We start from the raw sequence: 18,991 nt of genomic DNA, 5'->3' as shown, positions 1-18,991 counted from the left end.
GTCGGGCATAGGCCATCCTCCTCATAGTTAATCCTTAAGTGGGGGTGTATACATTCCTGGTTGCTAGAATTCTAAATATTAAAAGGGGGGAGTAAATCTAAAATTCACACTTTGTTTCTAAAAGTGAAGAGATACCATCCACTATCATAGTGGAAATTCTAGGTGGCTCTGATTATAACATTACTTATAACCAAAATATTAAAAATAATTATGTCTTGGTTAATTATTGAGTTAATTTATTAACAAATTGTGCTTTCAGTCATTTTCAACATTTATTCATTGATATTTAAGATATTTAATATGTAGAAATTTGAGTACTTATTATTAAAAAGAAAGTTTATTCAATTTATTCTCTAAATAATATTTATTGAAATAGAGTGGGGCCCAAGCCAACTTATTAATAAAAAGGTTGCAATTTGATTAATTATTAAGATTCCAAAAATGCCTCTGGCCTTTCCTAGAGCTCAAGATAATAAGATTGAGTATGAGAACAAGTCATATAGTTTGAGGAGTGACCAATAAATGAGTTTTGGTTGACCCATGTAACCTCCCTGCACATGTATATTACTTTACAAAGATTTTAGGTTCCTGAGCTGACCTGATGTGAGAATGCTGCAATATAATTTTTGAACCTTTTCTGTTTTTTTTTAAATCTATTTTAAGTACATTATATATAATATATAAGAAAGATCAACAGAAAGCTTCTCTCAAAGCTATAGAAACTCCATAGCTGAACCAGGATGGACTTCCATGTTAAATATTATGAAATCAAAAGGGAAAGAGAAGGTTCAATAATATAGTAGCCTGGTTACAATGAACAACCATTTCCTAATTTGATGGAGAATAGTCAATAGACAATAGTCAACAGAAAAAATAGTCATTTTTTCCCTTAATCAATACATAGAAAAAGGATAAAGAAATGTTCTATTTTAAACTTGGGCTCCCTGGTTTATTAGCCAGAATAAGGAGGCAAATTGGTGCCTTTGTTCTTTGACAAGTACAACTAGGTTTCTAAGTCATACCTGCAGAAACCAACAAGCATAGCTATAAGACTCAGTAAATCTGATCTTAATCTGTGATTTATATGGTTTATGGACACAAAGACTGTAGAAGGAACACATGTTTTAACTAAAGCAGTAGTACTTCTGAGGGTGGACAGTATGATACTAATTACAGCTACAATGAATACCATTTAGGAAAAAAATTGACCAATTTGTATTAGGTTAAGTAAATCTGCATAAGAGATTTTTGACATAAGACTTGAGTCTAGCATAGGAAGGAAAATTGTATATCATGGTGAACATAAAGTGGTTGTGACTAATTAAAATATTGAGGTTAGAAATGTTTTGTTCATGGGCATGATTGACTGAGAATAGTGACTAACTAGTAAATTTAGATGAAAATATACTCATTCTGAAAGAAAATTTGAATGTTAGAAAAGTTTCTGTAGAGATTGTATCACACATTTTTGGTGATGAACACGAGATCATAAAGATAACATGTGCTGGTCTTTCAAGGAAAACAAAATAAAATGTTTTAGAGGAAAGTGCTAATCAGCAATGAAATATAGTGCTTCTAGTATGATTTGGAAACAAAAGTGTCAGACTCTTTAATGAAAAATTCTAATATTCTCCCAAGATATTAGGAAGTCTGATTGTCAAAGTAAGAAAGTGTTGATTTGTTTCTTTCACATTAGTGTCTTTGTTTTTAAAGCATCAGGCAATGAACTCTGAAATATTTTATTGTTGTCCGATATAAAAATGTAGAACCTGAGCCATTGCTTAACTTCTCTGACATAGTATGCTTTCATTCATGGTGTGCTTTCTGTGAAATGATGTTTTACTCTAAAATGATATCCAAGTTTCTGAAAGGCAAGTCAGCCTGGAAAAGATGAGATTTTTCTACTGATGAAAATATACAAAAATGTTTTCAAAAATAACCACATTTTAAAAATTAAGGCATAATTTCCTGAGGATACTTTCTAAAGGAAATATGTAATTTTTATATATTTGTTAAAAGAATTCATCTCCTTGGCATGTATTGAAAAGCCACATTTTAAAAAAACGGATTATATTTTGCCTTTATATCTTTAGTGCTAATAGTTGTTTTTTGACTGGCTGAATTATTTTTGTTTTGACATCTGATTAAGTTGCTGTGTGTAACAAAATGAAAAATATGAGCTAAGTGAATTTCAAAAATATTCCACCCTATTCAGACCATTCTTTAGAAGATCGGATTTAGCTATTTCCTGATCAATAACAATAGAGATACTTGGAATAACAGAATCAGGTCTTGGAAACTACAATCTCCATCCTACTCAGTGTAACAAGATTAGGAAGGGCTGCAGCAAACTCAAGATTTAATTCTCTGAGAAAATGGCCTTCAAGAGACATGTGCAAAAAAGGACAGCCCTCTGGGCGGTCCTAGGTCAAGCTAGAGCCACTATTGGCACATGTGAGATGCAGGAAGTGAGGTAGAGAACAGCCTCTGGAATTCTCAGAACTTCCTGGGAAGAGGGCTAGAGTCAGTTTGAGGCTGGTGCTTGGAGTTGGAGGAGCCCCGGGAACTGCTTTCCTTCAGATTAGTCATGTGAGTGATAAGGACTGATCCCCTTTCTCTGCCTTGGCTATCCAAGGCCTTAAAGCCCGCTTTGGCTCAGCCTGAGCCAGAGTGGGGTCTGAGTAGTTAAACCTCTTTCCTTTCTCTGTCTCTCTCTCCCTCTCTCTCTCTGTGTCTCTGTCTGTCTGTCTGTCTGTCTCTCTCTCTCTCTCTCCCTCTAATACTTTCTTCCTCCTGTTTGTAATTAAAACACCATAAAAAAAGTTTGGCAGCTGACTTGAGTGTTTCATTTAGGAATTAAATAAGTGAATTCCTTGGCGATCTTAAATTAATATATATCAGTCTTTTTAAAGTGATTCCAATATCACAGTTAATATATGTAGATTGAGAGATAAAGTATTTGTTAAGCTCTTACTGTGAGCCTACACATTGTTAAGCATTGGAAATACAAATACATTGCCCTCAAAGGTTTTGCATTCCAAAAGATCACACATATAGAGAAGTTAAAAAGTATGTCGAGGTTGGTGGTATAAATATCATGTGCTAATCCTTTTTCTATTTCAAAGGAGTCCTTTATTTTTCTTAGCATTCAATCAGAGCCATGTTTTATTGTTTTTAATTCTGCCAAGAATTGGGTATACTGAATAACTCTCAACTTCTTCAGTAGTACAGTATTTTGAGACAGGAAAGTTGAATGTTTTCCATTCTTTTTTTTTTTTAATTTGATTTAAGGCATTAACTTGAAATTATAGTCCCTTGCACAAAATTTTATAAAAAATTCCTTCCAGGTTGTGTACTTGGTAGAGGTAATGCCTTTCATTGAAATAAAAATGAGAAATATCTTGCTTTTAGAAACATCCATAAGATTCTAGAAAATTGAATCTTAAAAAAAATCAGTATAAATCACTAAAGAATATCATGGATTCATTAAAAAAGCACTTATGAAGCACCTATTATGTACCAGATAGTGGGGATACAGGTACAAAGAATAGAATAATTCCTACTTGTACTGAGATTACATTCTAATGATATAATGTTAAAAATATAAGATTAATGAATAAATATCAGCATACATTCTGAAAGTAAATAGGTGGTATGAGAACTAGGGCACTAGCTGTTGCAGGAATCAAGAAAGACTCCCTGCAAAAGATGGTACCTAAGCTACATCTTAGAGGAAGAGAGATTCTATGATAGTGATGGGGAACCTTTTAGAGATGGAATGCTAGGCTCTGGCCCCAATCCCATCCCCCAGATCAAGTGCTGTGCTCCCCCCACTCCCTTACTCCACACAGGGTAGGGAGTAAGTGCTTCCATTGGACTGCTGGGTAGAGGGGCAGGTGAAGTGAGGAATGTCCTTAGGAAGTTTGGAGAAGGGGAGGGGAGTGACCCAAGTACTCAGTTCCTCTCCAACTCTGCTACCTGGCATGGTGGAGAGGGGGAAGGGAGCAGCTCTACCTGAGTCCCTCTGCCTTTCTAGTAATGAACTCTGGAAGTTGGGGGAGGGCTGCCTAGTGCCCACAGAGAGCACTCTACATGCCATATTTGGCACCCATGCCATAGGTTTGCCATCACTACTCTATAATGTGGAGGTGAGGAAGAAGTGCATTCCAGGTATGAATGATGGCCAACCCCAAGTGAGGAATAGAAAGACTAGTTTTGCCAGTTAGGGCCAGATTATATATGGATTTAAAAGCTAAATAGAGTAGTTTATATCTTTTTCTAAAGCCAATAGGAAGCCACTATAGCTGGTTAAATAAGGGAATTACATAGACCTCTACTTAAGGAAAATTACTTAGGCACCAGAATGTAGGATGGCCTAGAGACAACGGAAGAGACTGAAAGTATAGAGACCACTTAGGAGACTATTATGATAATCTAGGCAAGAGTTGATGAGGACCTGAATTAAAATGTGAGTGATGTGAAAAAACATATTAAAAGCAAGATTTGGCAACTGGTTGGCTATATAATATGGGAGAATGAGAAATTGAGAATCATGCCAAGATTATAAACCTAAGGCACTGGAAGAACAGTAGTGCCTTCATTAGCAATGGGGAAATTTAGAAGAAGGGAAGATTTAAATGAACAGATGATAAATTCAGTATTAGACATGTTTAAGTTGTCTCTGGAATATCCAGTCTGAAATGTCTATTAGACAGCTGGTGATAGAACTGAAATTCATGGTAGAGAATGGGGCAGGATATGTTGATCTTCCTAGGAATTCCTTCAAGAGTCTCTGATGACAAATATAAATGAATAAACATTTTAATCTATTTAATGAATATCTTTCAAGTTATTATTATCTTATATTTCTTCATATATAAAGTGTTATTAGTCATTTGAGAAATGCTCATGGTGATGATGCCATGCAAAAATGACTAGAGTAAAAAAGAAGTCATACTTTTAAAATATAAATTGTCCAAAACCTTAAAAATTTCTGCTGCTTTTTACAAATTACAGTTAATAGTTGCTGGAATTAAATGTGATAGAATCAGACAATCAGAAACCATTTATTTGGCATTGACTATGTGCCAGGCACTGTACTGACATATGAAAATATATTTTCAGTTTCATAAATTCAACTGTGATGACATAGTTTGAGAAGTTTTTACTTTTTAGGACATAGTAGAATAAGATTCCCCATCCTCATCAGAGAACTTACTGCAGACAACATTTTGAAAGTGGGAGTTGTCATGCCAACATCATTTTTAAAAATGGTGTTTTCTTTCCCCAATTAGATTATAATCTTGAGGACAATAATTGATTCTTCAATTTATTTTGGATCTTCATAATGCCTAATGTGTTGCTGTCTACATTCACACTAGGCACTCAAATCTTGAAATTTTAACTGAAATCACGAGGTACTTTTTTTGCTCTGGTACATTATTGGTAATACAAGTAATGAGTGCTCTTGTACTAGAGTTTATATGGTTAGTGTGAATGTCATGACAGACTGAAATGGTCAGGAACCTGTACAGTTACTATATCTCATACAAACTAGAAACTTGAGGGAATTTCCCCAGTGGTATGTTAGACATGGCTCAGAAATACCATTAGGTGCATCCTGTAAAAATCCTTTGAGATTTAGTCATTTATATCTTGATAATTTTTTCTACTCATTCACTTACAGAACAAAGCACCTTGTGGATTAAATAAAAACAGACCTATAAAAGGTATAGTAAATGCTTTTCCTGTTCAGAAGAAGCATAAAATTAAGTTCGAGTTATATGAAGCACAGAAGAGGAGTAGTCAGAGTCAGGAGTGGGGGGTAGTTTTTTAAGATTGATAGTTTTTAAAGGAGACAGGGGACACGGGGAGAGGAAAGTGGAACACCTCCTGGGAAAGAACTTTGTGTAAATAAAATAAGCAAGTCATGGACAAATAATGGTAAGCAAATTAGACTGACTAGAGCTGGCAGAATATATTGGAAAGGTACTAAGAGATAAATTAGGAACATGCCATTAGACATGGCACCAGTGCAGAGCTGGCACTTGGGGAGCTGCTCTATAACCCCTCTTCCCAGCACCAAGGACATTTTTTGCATGCTCCACCCCTCTGTCCCACCACTCAAAGCAAGCACTTTCTCCCTCAATTCTCTCATGTAATGGGGATTCTGGGACAGCTTGAATTTGCCCTATGGGCACTTAAACTCAGGGAAAAGATTCACTGAGGAGGGATAGCATATTCTCAGTGAGGAACTTTCTCTACCAATGAAGGTTACTTGTGTCTTGTTGCTGTTTAGCTGCTCTTCCCTGGCCTGAGGGCAAGAGGGATGCCCTTCTGCCTGGAATTCACCAACAAACACTATCTGACTTTCTTCTTAACAAAAAGAGGTTTATTATAGTTGAAATTCAGGACATATTTCTCTTGTATCTCACACAAAGTAGACATTTGATAAATGTTCATTAAGACTTAGCCACCACTGGCTGAAAGCTCGGCCTGCCTGAGGTGACTTAGAAGCCCAAGCCAATTTAGAGTCTTCTTGGGAGCCAACAGATGTAAAATAGATAACTGGGATCACTCCAGAACAACACAAATGGGTGGAGATTTGGGTCAATTTCCACTCAGTTTGGAGAGAGCTAAAGGCAGGAGATGTGTCTTCTTCTACACCAAAACTCCCCCCCAATTCTCCACAACTGCCAGTCCCAGACACTCACTTAACTGGCGCAGAATTCCAACTCTCTGTTGCTTTCTGTTTTCTGCCTCCAGGGCATTCCTGTCTCTGGCCCTTCACATTTACCAAATTTCCCCCCTTTCACCAAACAGCATGTGTTTGAAGAGAGTCTTAACCGAACATTTATCAAATGTCTACTTTGTGTGAGATACAAGAGAAATACAAAATTTATATGGAATAAAGTCCTTACTTTCATGGAATTTCTTTCAAGTAGAGGGAAATGAAGTGTGCACATATTATTTACTATAAAACAGGAAATAATATCTGATAAGTATATTAGAGATGTGTGGAACAATGTTTTGTCTACGAAGAATATATAAGACCAAAGAATTGAAGCTGGAGAGAAGGTAAAGGTGTTTGTAATACGAGAAAGCCATGTTTGGTGATGCTTCCTATTATTAGTGTTAAAGAAAAACTTTTAATTTTGTCTTTTCTAGCTATGTGGAGTGGAGGTGGGGCATTACTTTTGCTACTGACATTATGAAAAGAACTTTAGTTAGTTTTCATAGAAAGATTTCCATATTTTATTTGAAATATATTTCTGGAATGTTATATATACATAATACAATGTAAGTACAAATATACATTAAGAATCAAGTAACCTTTTGAATTATCTTTGCTGTCACTGCTAACATTTGATGCTACAAGAAATCTAAATGTGTACAACTTAAGTAAGAACATTTTGTATAGTTATTAGGATGAATTGTCTTTGTATAAAATAACTAGTACACAGTTGGCATTTATTAGATGGTTCTTAAACATTATTAATAGATATTCTCTTTTCTACCTCATTGCCTTCAGGAAATTGAATTTCACTCATTGAGAGAAGCTCTGTCTTTTGTATCATTAATTGATGGATACTATAGATTAATAGCAGATGCACACCATTACCTCTGTAAAGAAGTAGCACCCCCAACAGTCCTTGAAAATATCCAAAGCAACTGTCATGGCCCAATTTCGTAAGTAATACACCCTTTAAAAAAGGGAGTGGGGGAGAAGATCCACCAGGATACTTTGTTCAGCAGAAATGTTATGTTATAGTAACCCCAGTCAGTATGCCCAGAAAATTTTGTCAACTGTCTTAATACCCTTAAAGATACCCAACCTATATGTCATAAATAAATTAAAAATCAGGTTTTTTTCTGGCAATATGAATGTGGTCTTTTCTAAGACTTTGATGCTATTTGAAATATTACAATTATATACATATCTTAGTAAATTGGTACATGCCTTAGAAGAGTTGTAGAAATAGAGTTTTATGACATCGTGACTTTCAAGGTAATCAAAAATAGATGTGGTATTATGAAAGAGAATGCTCATTTTAAATATTGAATTATGATTAAAAGTTAATATTTCAAAAAAATAAAATCATTGCTCTTGTCTCTGGGAGACTTTTTTCCACCACAAAAGTCATCAGTGTCCTTTGTGGGATTCCAAAGCAATCAGGACATCCTCAAGATATCCTCAATATAAATAGTCAATAATTTTTTTATCTAGAAAAATTGCACACAAACATATAAATTTTTTGTAAGTCTTCAATTTTAGTTTTAATTATATTTTGATGATAAATATTTTGGTCCTACTATCCATCTATTTGAAATTTTCATTGTATATATAAATGTGACATGATGAGAAAATCTGGTTTTGAAATGTAAATATATGTGTAAATTCATATGCAAATATATTTCTATTTCTGTATATTGTAGTAGCAGTGATCATTGTTGGCAGAATTAATTTCACTCATATCATTTTCCTAGTAAAGAAATAACTTCTTTACCCTTAGGATGGATTTTGCCACAAGTAAACTGAAGAAAGCAGGTAATCAGACTGGCCTCTATGTCCTTCGACGTAGCCCTAAGGACTTTAATACATACTTCCTCACTTTTGCTATTGAGGTGAGTAGACTGTGATGGTGAATTATAGTATATGGCTCACTGGAACAAGAAAGAGCTTATCTATTCCAAAGATTTTTGCACATTTAACATTATTCCTTAGTCTGTAGTCAAAGTGATAATCATCCTTTGGGTGTGGTGATGTGCATATTATTACTTAAACTCACACTTTTCGTCTGTGGGAATGGAAATACTTTTAATCTTTTTCCAAGATTGAATTTAAACACCTAAAAGATCTGTGATTTTTGTCCATGTGAATAACTTACTTCCTCTCAATTTATATGATGCTTTAGTCAGTAATCTTTGTTATTTGATACCACTTCTAGTGGTCAGCCCTCTGTTGATGAACCTCTCCAATCCTGGCTAGTCTGTTCCTTAGACAACAAACATATGGTCCATCCATAGTTTGCCCCATATTCAAAACCTTTCTAAATTAGTAGTATGCTTCGTAATTTTCCATTTCCAGGCATAGATTTTATCAGTATGTCATGATGAGTTGTTATATTATTTGGGTGATTAATGAAAAATTGCAGAAATAAACTATTTATGATGAATTTATTTTACTATCTCCCCTTCCAATTTTTCTATGTTCATTGTCTCATCAGTTGGTTAAACAGTATTTTGGCCAATCTAATTCAGCCCTTGGATATTTTTAGTTTTAATTTTACTTGGGGAACTTTGCCAAATGAGGAAGAATAAAATATAAGCAATTTGATTCATTGTTAAAATGCAGTGGTATAAAGAGAAATAAGAAAATCAAATAATTACAGTAGACATTTTCATAGTTTTTAAAGTTTTCAAAGTGCCCTTTGTAAGTCTTGATCTCATTTAACCCCTGTGAGTTAAATACTATGGACTATCCCCATTTTACAGATGAGGAAACTGAAGCTCAAAGAAATTAAGCCATAGCACAATTTTCGGTGTGTGAGAAGCATTTAAACTCTGGTCTCTTTTGCCTCCAAACATCTTCCTCTTTCTACCACACGACCCTGCTGCTCATAGTCTTTAAAAACTATAATCTTTTTTAAAGGAATGGCTTTCAGCAAGATGCTCTAGTTTAATACAATTTGTATCTTTTAAAGCATAAAACTGTTAAAACTTCACTATAATGAAGATTTTGGAATAAAAAAGATCTTTGTTAGACCCTATCCAAGAAAGAAATTCGTTAAAGAAGTATGCCTAAATGTAATTTCCATAAACTCTGAAAGTAGACTTCTGCTAAAGAAATAACAAACTAAGAATCAAAGATTACAATGGGAACCAAGAGATTTGTATTATAGTTCTTCTATTAGTCATGTGTGAGTTATGTAGCCTATAATAGGTAATCTCACTTTTTTGGGTCATATTTAAAACAGTGATAATAATATTTGTCCATTTTACCTCATATTGTATGGTTTGAGTGAGATGTGAAAGTGATTTGTTAACTTTTAAAAAAAATTGTCTCTGTAATTTAACAGCTTCTAGTGTGGTTCTTCCTCTACTAATGCAAATTGGCATCTTCTCTGCAAATTGTAATCTTAGTCAATTGTCAACCTGGGTAGGAGAGGGTAGTCCCTGAGAGACTTCAGTGATTTACCCAGTCATATAGCCAATATGTGCCAGAGGTAGAACTTTGATTGAACTCAGATCTTACTGACTGTAAGATTATCACTCTATCCATTATTCTGCACGTTTATTTTTCAACTATGTTATTTTGTGATAAATATGTATAGCAGCTTAGATATAATTCATATAAATAGAACACAATTTGCTTTTTACAATTATAACCATTCTTATTTTTTAAACACCTTTGATTCCCAATTTAAATGAGAAAATATCTTTACAAATCTAACCATTTTCATTTTACCATTTGGGGTTAAAATTTGGTCAAAATATATTCCTCCCATGAGTATTCTAAAATGGGTAACCCAAGATCATGTGAGCATTTCATAAGCAACAAATTGATAGATATGGAATAATTAGTAGATCTTAATTTTTATAGTTAGTACATTAGTGGCATTTTACCAAAATAGTCATACTATGTTTCATGTTCTATGTTTCCATGAAATTAAGCAAGTATTAATTGAGTGCTTGCTACTATATATCTTAACAGTGCTAGTTGTTTTGAAGGTTACAAAAGAACTATGATGTAGTCCTTAATCTTAAGAAACTTAAAAGATTTTATGTAAAACGAATATTAAGCACATATAACTCTAAGATAATATTACAAGGTAGGATGCAATAAAATGTTATGCCACATTGACCTGCTGAGGTGACATGTGAAGTGCTTTGCAAACCTTAAAGCTCTGTTTAGCTATTATTTTACATAGAGCTGATAACTATTTGAAAATATGATAATAGATTTTCTCATTAAGAGAATACGTATACAGAGAATAATGGGTTGAGTCCCCAGTCTATTCTCTTAAATTACTTATTAAGGTACAACTAAAGAAAGTGAAAACATAAAAGTTGGAAGAGAACTTATAAAACCCTTTATCATAGCTATTTTATTAAGTGGAAAATTTCTGTTTTTCAGAATGATTATTCAGAAAGATATTCAGAACGATTCAGAATACAAATAAGTTGTATTGTTTATTTGTTGTTGTTAAGACTCATTACTAAGGCACTACTATTATATAATTAGGTAGTTCCCTTTGACCAAAGGCTACATACATAATAATATGCAATAGCAGGTATCAGAGTTTAAATTCCCAAATAGGCTCTTGTGGTTTGTTTTTTCTCCCTCTTTCCACTTTAATCATTGTGACAGTTATTATGATGTATTTTTTCCTCTATATGATTAAACTCATACAGCGAGAAAGTACCACTGATTATAAGCACTGTTTGATTACAAAAAATGAGAATGGGGAATTCAACCTTAGTGGGACTAAGAAGAACTTCACTAATCTTAAGGATCTTTTGAATTGCTACCAAATGGAAACTGTCCGCTCAGATAGCATTATTTTCCAGTTTACCAAGTGCTGCCCTCCAAAGCCCAAAGGTAAGACTTTCTAGTCATTTTCCATTTGCTATCACAAGGATATCTTACACATATTTCATTTATTTTGCTTCCTAAAATCTTAAAATTCTTCTTAAAACTACATGTAAAAATAATTTTTAATAAAATGTTTCCTTACATTGGTGAGACAGACCTTTCTTGTCAACTTTCTAAGTAGACTTGGGTTGGAAAATTGTATTCCATCTTTTTGATGTTTCTAGTGCTCCAGAATTTGTTTTGAGTCATTATTTTAAAGTTGCTTGGAGGAGAATTTGGAAGAGCTGAGGTGAATCCCTGCCTTTACTTGACCATCTTGGCTCTACTTCCCTTACAAAAAAAAACAAAAAAAGAACAAATCAAGCAAATGAAGATAATGAAGATCAGTGAACAGGGTGGAGGGCAGAGAGAAGGCAAGAGGGATTCAGTGATTAAGATAGATTTATCAGGACTGACAATTTTCACAATGGTCACTCCTCTTTCAGATTGCACTGCCATTGAACAGTGAAGAATCACTTAGTTCTTACTGTTAGAAAAAGTCAATCCTAGTAAAACTTGTCATTAAAATTGTGTAGAGTTTGGGAATCATGAATATGTTAATTATCAAACTATATGTTCAAATCTTGAACTATTTCTGAAATGTAAGTATATTATGTCTCCTAAGGCAAAAGCAAAATAAGCAATAGAAGTAAACAAATGCTCTCACAAAAAAAAAAGTTTAAAACCTAGCCATTGCTGGAAAGATAATAACAAGTAGGCATCAAAAAACAATAATGAATTGCCCCTGGGAATTTGAATTTGCAACTTTTCTATTTTTCCCTTGAAACATTGATCTTGTGACCTTCTGATTCTTAACATGTTTTTGGGACTTAAAATGTAATAGTTAGTTAAAAATTCAGGAATAATTACAAACATTCAATATATGGCACATTATTTTACCAGGTTTTTCCCTTTGGAGTCAAAAAGCTTGCCATTTGCTGAAGTAAACATTTTGAGAAATAGGCAGTAATTATGTTGAAAAAGTAATATGTGTTTCTCTTCTGGATGAATTTATTTTGATTCTTTAATCATGTTTTATTTATTCATTTCCCTGGGAATATATCCTCAGTTCAAATATTTGAAGATCAAGATTTAATGAATAAACTTCAGATATAGTAATTTTTTAAAGAAATATATCAGTAAGGAGCTGGTAATCATTTTGAGTGCCTACTATATTAATGTACTATATAAAATTTAGCTATAATTCACTTCAAATATTTATTAGGCACTATGCTAGACTACCAGTTAATTTATATTGTTGACAAATACATGTTCTCTTCCCTTTTGACTCTGTGTTCTCTAGATAAATCGAATCTTCTAGTCTTCAGGAGTAATGGTATTTCTGATGTCCCCACATCACCAACATTGCAGAGACACAATAATGTGAACCAAATGGTATTTCATAAAATCAGAAATGAAGATTTAATATTTGTAAGTTACTAGATGTAGACAATGTCTTCTTTCAGCTTCCATCATTTGTTTTATTTGTGTTATAGAAGAGTCATAGGAGCAAGTACATTATTAAACTTGGATTAGGAATGAGAAAATATGCTAGTAGTTTTAACAGTAAACTATGATGTTACTGGGAAAATCATTAAAGAAGTAGTAAGTATAAGTTATTAGATTCCCTTTGGGGCCTGAAAAGGAACCTTTTATTCTCTTCTACAATGAGAAACTTTACTTCTGTCTATCAGGCATCATAGGATAGTAGAAGTAACACTAAATTGGGAGCCAGGTAGTATGGGTCTTAGCTTACTTTTCTTACAATTATGAGGGGTTTGAATTAGATAAAGTCTAATACCCCTTCTTACTCAACCATTCCTTGATTATGTTGCACATTTCAGAATTTTTGAATTCAGATATTTAGATTTGAAAGAGATCTCAGTTGCATCTGTCTAACCCATCCCCCAAAGAAATCCCCACTGCCACATTTCTTGACAAATGCTCATCCAGCCTATCCTTAGGCTTTTCCAGGTTAATAAGAGCACCAGTTCATTCAGTTAGCATTATGGCATGGACTTCCCACTGATTGCCTTTTCCTTAAACTATTGGGTTATGTCTCCTTCCCCTTCTCTTAAGGCCCTTTGCCATCCTGGTTACCTTAGTTTGTGCCCACTCCATTGTGTCAGTGCCCCTAAATTTTGGCACCCAGAATTAAACACAATATCCTAGAAATGCAGAACAGAGTACAGGGTCTCTGCCATCCCTTTCCTAGAAGCAGTGCCTTGTTTAATGTTTTCCAAGATCACGTTAGCTTTTTTGATCCTTATATTACGTTGCTGATTCATACTTTCCTAAGCCTGAGTTGGAGTTCTCCATATCATTGTGGAGAGGCAGGTACGCTATTCCCCCAGAGATAACCTTTTTTTAAAAACTGGAGTGTTGGCATCCCTGCTCTTCTTTCTCCCATTTTATAATCAGGACACATTGTTGACACAGAAGTTTCATTAGACTGTAAGCTTTGCAAAGGCACAGACTGTCTTTTGCTTCTTTTTATGACCCTATTGCTTAACATGGTGCCTCACACATAGTAGATGCTTAATAAATGTTGATTGTCTGACATACTGTCAGATGGTCATTGCATTACTTATATGCTTTCAGCATGTTTGGTTCCAGTCAGATTTGGTGAGCTCAAAATTACCCTGGAGATACAGGTAGTCTGCCAGAAGGTTCTTTATAGCATTGATTCCAAAAGGTTTTGGCTTTTCCCAGGACTTCTGGGACAATAGGACTAGACCCAGATCCTCTCCAGATTTTAGTTCACTCTGCCATAATCTACTTTTTTCCTTATATTTAATCAATTAACTTCTTGACAAAGCCTAAAAAATAATTAAGCATTTTAACCAAGATTTCTAGTTGGATATAGGAACTCCTGGACCAATCAGGTCTACTATCATTTATATACTGATTCAGCTCTAAGTTTTATAATTCAACTGAAACATGACTAATTTCAAATATAAAGTAATTTAAGAATTATTTAGCCAGTCATAGTGTATTCCTCCATAGTAAGCCTACTATTGTCTCTCCTCTTCTTGGCCCTGCAAATCAAAGCCCACCAATTACCAAAGAAAGGTCCTCTTCTTTGTAAGTTCTTTGCCTTCTAAAGACCACAAAATAGAAAACTAAGCTAAATTACAGAAGGCAGAAATCTTTTCAGAAGATGGAATGTAGAGTTCATCTGTACTTTGGTTGCAATAAGTCTTAGTCTAGAAATTGAAAAAAGTTATGGATGATATTGTTATTTCTGAATATAAGGAAAAAAGTAGACTAAAAAAGCAAAATGAGGTAAAAACCCTATGGTCAAAAACTTGACTTAAAGTTAGATTAAAAGAATGGTCTGATGAAGGTATCTTTCTTATTTTTATTATTAAGCAGACAAATTATAAGCAAATCATCAGCTTTAAAAGCAATCAAACATTCTGATTAATTATTTTCAAAATGAAACTACCAATACCTTTGAGGACTTGTTATGTTTTTATTTAATTGTAATAAGTGTTATATTAAATGAATCAGAGGTAGTATATTAGAATTTTAAAGTCTAGGTCAATTATAAATTCCAGAGATCATAGGACATTGAAGTATTTCATTCAGCATCACATGTGCTATTATTGTTCTTGTTTTTAGTCTTATGTTATTTAAAGGAGTGGAAGAATCACTTGATAGACTCCTAAATTTCCCAGTTTAGCTTGCAAGTATAGATGTCATATGTTCATATTTGACCTACTTTCTTTCTGATTTCCAATACTTTTTTCCTTTCTACATTTCACCTTTCTCTAATTTTTTTTTTTAAGAATGAAAGTCTTGGGCAAGGCACTTTTACCAAGATTTTTAAAGGTGTAAGAAGAGAAATAGGAGACTATGGCCAGCTCCATGAAACAGAAGTCCTTTTAAAAGTTTTGGATAAAGCACATAGAAATTATTCAGAGGTTTGTATCCTATTTTAATTAGTTAATATGGTTGAAAGGATCGTTTTATTTTTTAACTCATTTGATTTGTTTTTGTTGTAGAATTATGTAGTAATTATGATATTTTGTTTACAGTTCTGTTTCCTGACTTTTTTTTTTTCAATTTTCAATCATTCTTATTTCTTCTCTCATTTCTTTCTCCCACTGGAAGAAAGAAAAAAAGAAAATTAAAGCCCTTATAACAAATATATATAGTCAAGAAAAATAAATTCCCATATTGGTCACATCCAAAAATGTATCTTATTTTGCAGATTAATCTATTACCTCACTACCAATAGATGGGTAACAATATCATTGGTTCACTTACAGGGTAATGATTAAAATATGCATACATAGAACTCCTATTTCCAGCACACAGTACCCCTTTATTTTTTAAGGAAAAATATTCCTAAATCAACAACTTTTCTTATCAAAATTAAGGTAAGGATAGGCTTTTATTAAAGAAATATATTTTAAAGCTAATTAATATTAGCCTTTCCCTCTGAGTATTGAGATACTTCATATGGCTTCCATAGACCAGACAAGTGTTAGAGTACTAGGAACTCAAAAGTTCCAAGAGTGATAAGGTAAGGTACAGCCATACTCCTTTCCCAAGTTATCATTAAGTTTTCCACTTGTATCAGAATGAATCTTTCTTGTTAATTTTTATTTCTTATGGAGTCTTCTATCACTCCTTCCCCTACTGCTTTGTCCAACTCAGATTATTAACCTTGGAGAGTCTCCAAAATAAAACTTTACCTTAAGGGTAAACACCTCTATGGTTTTGTTTAGTGAAAACAGGAGAAGAGGGAAAACCTTTATCCTAAAAAAGTTACCTACTAACCCTGGGTACCTCCAAAGCTCAGATCTTCTTGTCTCTCCTTCCCCTGGATTCTTAACTGTGGTTCTTGAATGTTTTTTAATGTTTTGATAACTATTTTGATGTAATTTATTTCTTTTATAATTTACAAGTGATTAGAATATATTATTTATGATATATATGAATATATATTTATAATATTATAAAATCATATTTTTTGTACCTAAAAATATTCTGAGCCATTTTTATCATTTTGCCAGACTACCAAAGGGGTTACTCATGATGCTAAAAAGATTAGAAACTCTAGCTCTGTCCCATCTTGCTTGGTAATCTCATCAGCTCCCATGGATTCAACTATCATTTTTATGCAAATGATTCTCACTTTATCCATGTCATGCCCATTAACTGTAAGTGTCCCTCTAAGTTCTGTTCTACACTTTTTTCTCTTTTTCATCTATATTCTTTCGTGTTCTTATCAGCTCCCATAGATTTAATTGTTATCTCCCTATAAATGAGAATTCTCATGCTGTTAATTATCCATCTTCAGGACTTATTGAACTAGATGTCCTGTAGGCATCTAAAACTCAATATGTTCAAAACACAATTCAACTTTCTCCTCAGTCTTCCCTCTTTTGAACTTGCATTTTAATGTTGAGGCAACCACCATTCTTTCAACAGTTTACAACCTTAGTGTTATCCTTGACTTATCACTTGTCCCCACATATCCAATCTGTTTTCAAATCTTGACATTTCTATCTTCACATAATCTCTAATATATGCCTCCTCCTCTCCACTCACACAGCCACCACATCAGGCTCTCATTATTTCTTGCCTGAACTACTACAACAGCCTTTGAATTGGTTTTTCTTTCTCAAATCTCTTCAATTTCCTCACTCAGCTCCCAAAGTGATTTTCCCAAGTATAGGTTTGATTATGTTACTCCTATCCAGCCATTCAATAAGCTCCAGTGGCTCCCTGTGACCTCCAAGATCAAATATAAGGTTTTGTATTTTCATTTAAATCCTTTCATGACTTGTCCCCTTCCTATCTTTTCCATCTTTTTTTCTATGAACTCTCATGCAGCTACACTGGTCTGCTTGCTGTTCTTTGCACATAGCACACTATCTCCTGTCCCCATTCCTAGAATGTTTTCTCTTCTCTTCCTTCTATTTCCTGAGACTTTCCTCAATCCCCCTCATTGCTTGCATCTCCCTTCTGAGATTACCTTCCACCTACTCTGTATATATTTTATATGTGGATAATATATATCCAATATAGAAATAATATTATATACATATATATACATGTGGATGTATATACACTATGGATATATATATAATATTATGTCCATACATAAATATGAAATATATTATTGTTTTTCTATTATCTCCCCCATTAGAATGTGAACCCTTTGAAGGCAGGTACCTTTTTTATCTTTCTTTGTATGTTCAGAGATCCTGGTACAGAGTAAGTACTTAATAAATACTTGTTGACCAACTGACTAACTTGTTTCATCTTCCAAGATAGCAGGAGATTGTTGTTATTGCTCTTGGTAGATGTCCTAGCTGTTGACTCTCAGTCAAAAATATCTGACCTATAAATCCTATAGACATATAATTATATATTATATCATAGCACCCACTTGTCACCTAGTAATCTTCCTTTTCTTACTTTTTTTTATTCTTTCTAGTCTTTTTTTGAAGCAGCAAGCATGATGAGCCAGCTTTCTTACAAGCATCTGGTTTTAAATTATGGGGTCTGTGTCTGTGGAGAAGAGAGTAAGTGAAATGTTTGGTCATTTTATGTGAATTTCATTCTTTTGCCATTGGGGGGTCCAGCCTTGTGATAGAGGGTCTTTTTCAGAAGCATACCTAAAATACATAGAAATTGTAATTTGCCAAACTCCAGAAGATGTAGGAATTTTTAGTACAATCTTTCAAATGGAAAGTTAAAGTTATTGAAGAGGTTTATATACAGTTGTGCAGCCTACTAAAAATGCCAGAACCATAGAGTACTATTCAAAACTGTCTACTTTTGCTTGTGATTACAGTTGTTTCAATATCAGCTATGCCTTTACATCATCAGGTTATTTCAGTTTTTAAAAAAAAGTTCAATCATCAGTTCTTTGGATTGAGTAGAAAAAGACATATAAGTTATTGAATTTTAAAAAACTAATTAAATTGGATACTTGTATGTATCCTCTTACTCATCTAGACCTTACAATGACACAGTTTATAAAAGAACATCACCCAAAAAAGCAATTCTACAATATCCTTTAGTAATACATTTCAGAACTTTTCTTATTTGTAACCTAAGCTCTTAATATTCAAATTTAAGCGCAACTTAGACAATGGTGGGAATAAATCTGCCTGCCCCAGAAGTCTCTTTTTGGACTCCGGAGAATGGAGGTATCCAATGGGAGGATGTAGTACAGAAGACTCTCTAAGCTCAACAGGCAGCCTTTTATGTGGAAATGACTACCACTAAGAACAGCTTCGTTTTTTTTCCCCCCAGTTCCAGACCTAGTACCATTTCAGTGTACAACTGAATAAATCTCTGGTACCATATTTAGAAAAGCTTATTTCTTCAGTG

The 18,991-nt window shown here is 33.7% G+C and overlaps 1 protein-coding gene across 8 annotated transcripts in view; it reads left to right on the top strand.

Annotated features, from left to right (window-relative positions):
* Positions 1-18,991, top strand: part of JAK2 (Janus kinase 2) — a 125,604-nt gene that overhangs the window by 75,287 nt on the left and 31,326 nt on the right. For all 8 annotated transcript variants that reach the window (XM_007499538.2, XM_056805448.1, XM_056805449.1 and 5 more), the window contains 6 exons: positions 7,532-7,689; positions 8,514-8,625; positions 11,416-11,602; positions 12,939-13,066; positions 15,427-15,561; positions 18,090-18,177. In XM_007499538.2, the coding sequence (XP_007499600.1) occupies positions 7,532-7,689; positions 8,514-8,625; positions 11,416-11,602; positions 12,939-13,066; positions 15,427-15,561; positions 18,090-18,177 (808 nt within the window). The remainder of the gene's footprint in view (positions 1-7,531; positions 7,690-8,513; positions 8,626-11,415; positions 11,603-12,938; positions 13,067-15,426; positions 15,562-18,089; positions 18,178-18,991) is intronic.

Source organism: Monodelphis domestica, chromosome 7 (genome assembly GCF_027887165.1).
Source record: "Monodelphis domestica isolate mMonDom1 chromosome 7, mMonDom1.pri, whole genome shotgun sequence".
Taxonomy (NCBI): Eukaryota; Metazoa; Chordata; class Mammalia; order Didelphimorphia; family Didelphidae; genus Monodelphis; species Monodelphis domestica.
Note: the sequence above shows the minus strand (reverse complement) of the source record. Positions and strands in the feature narration are given on the sequence as shown.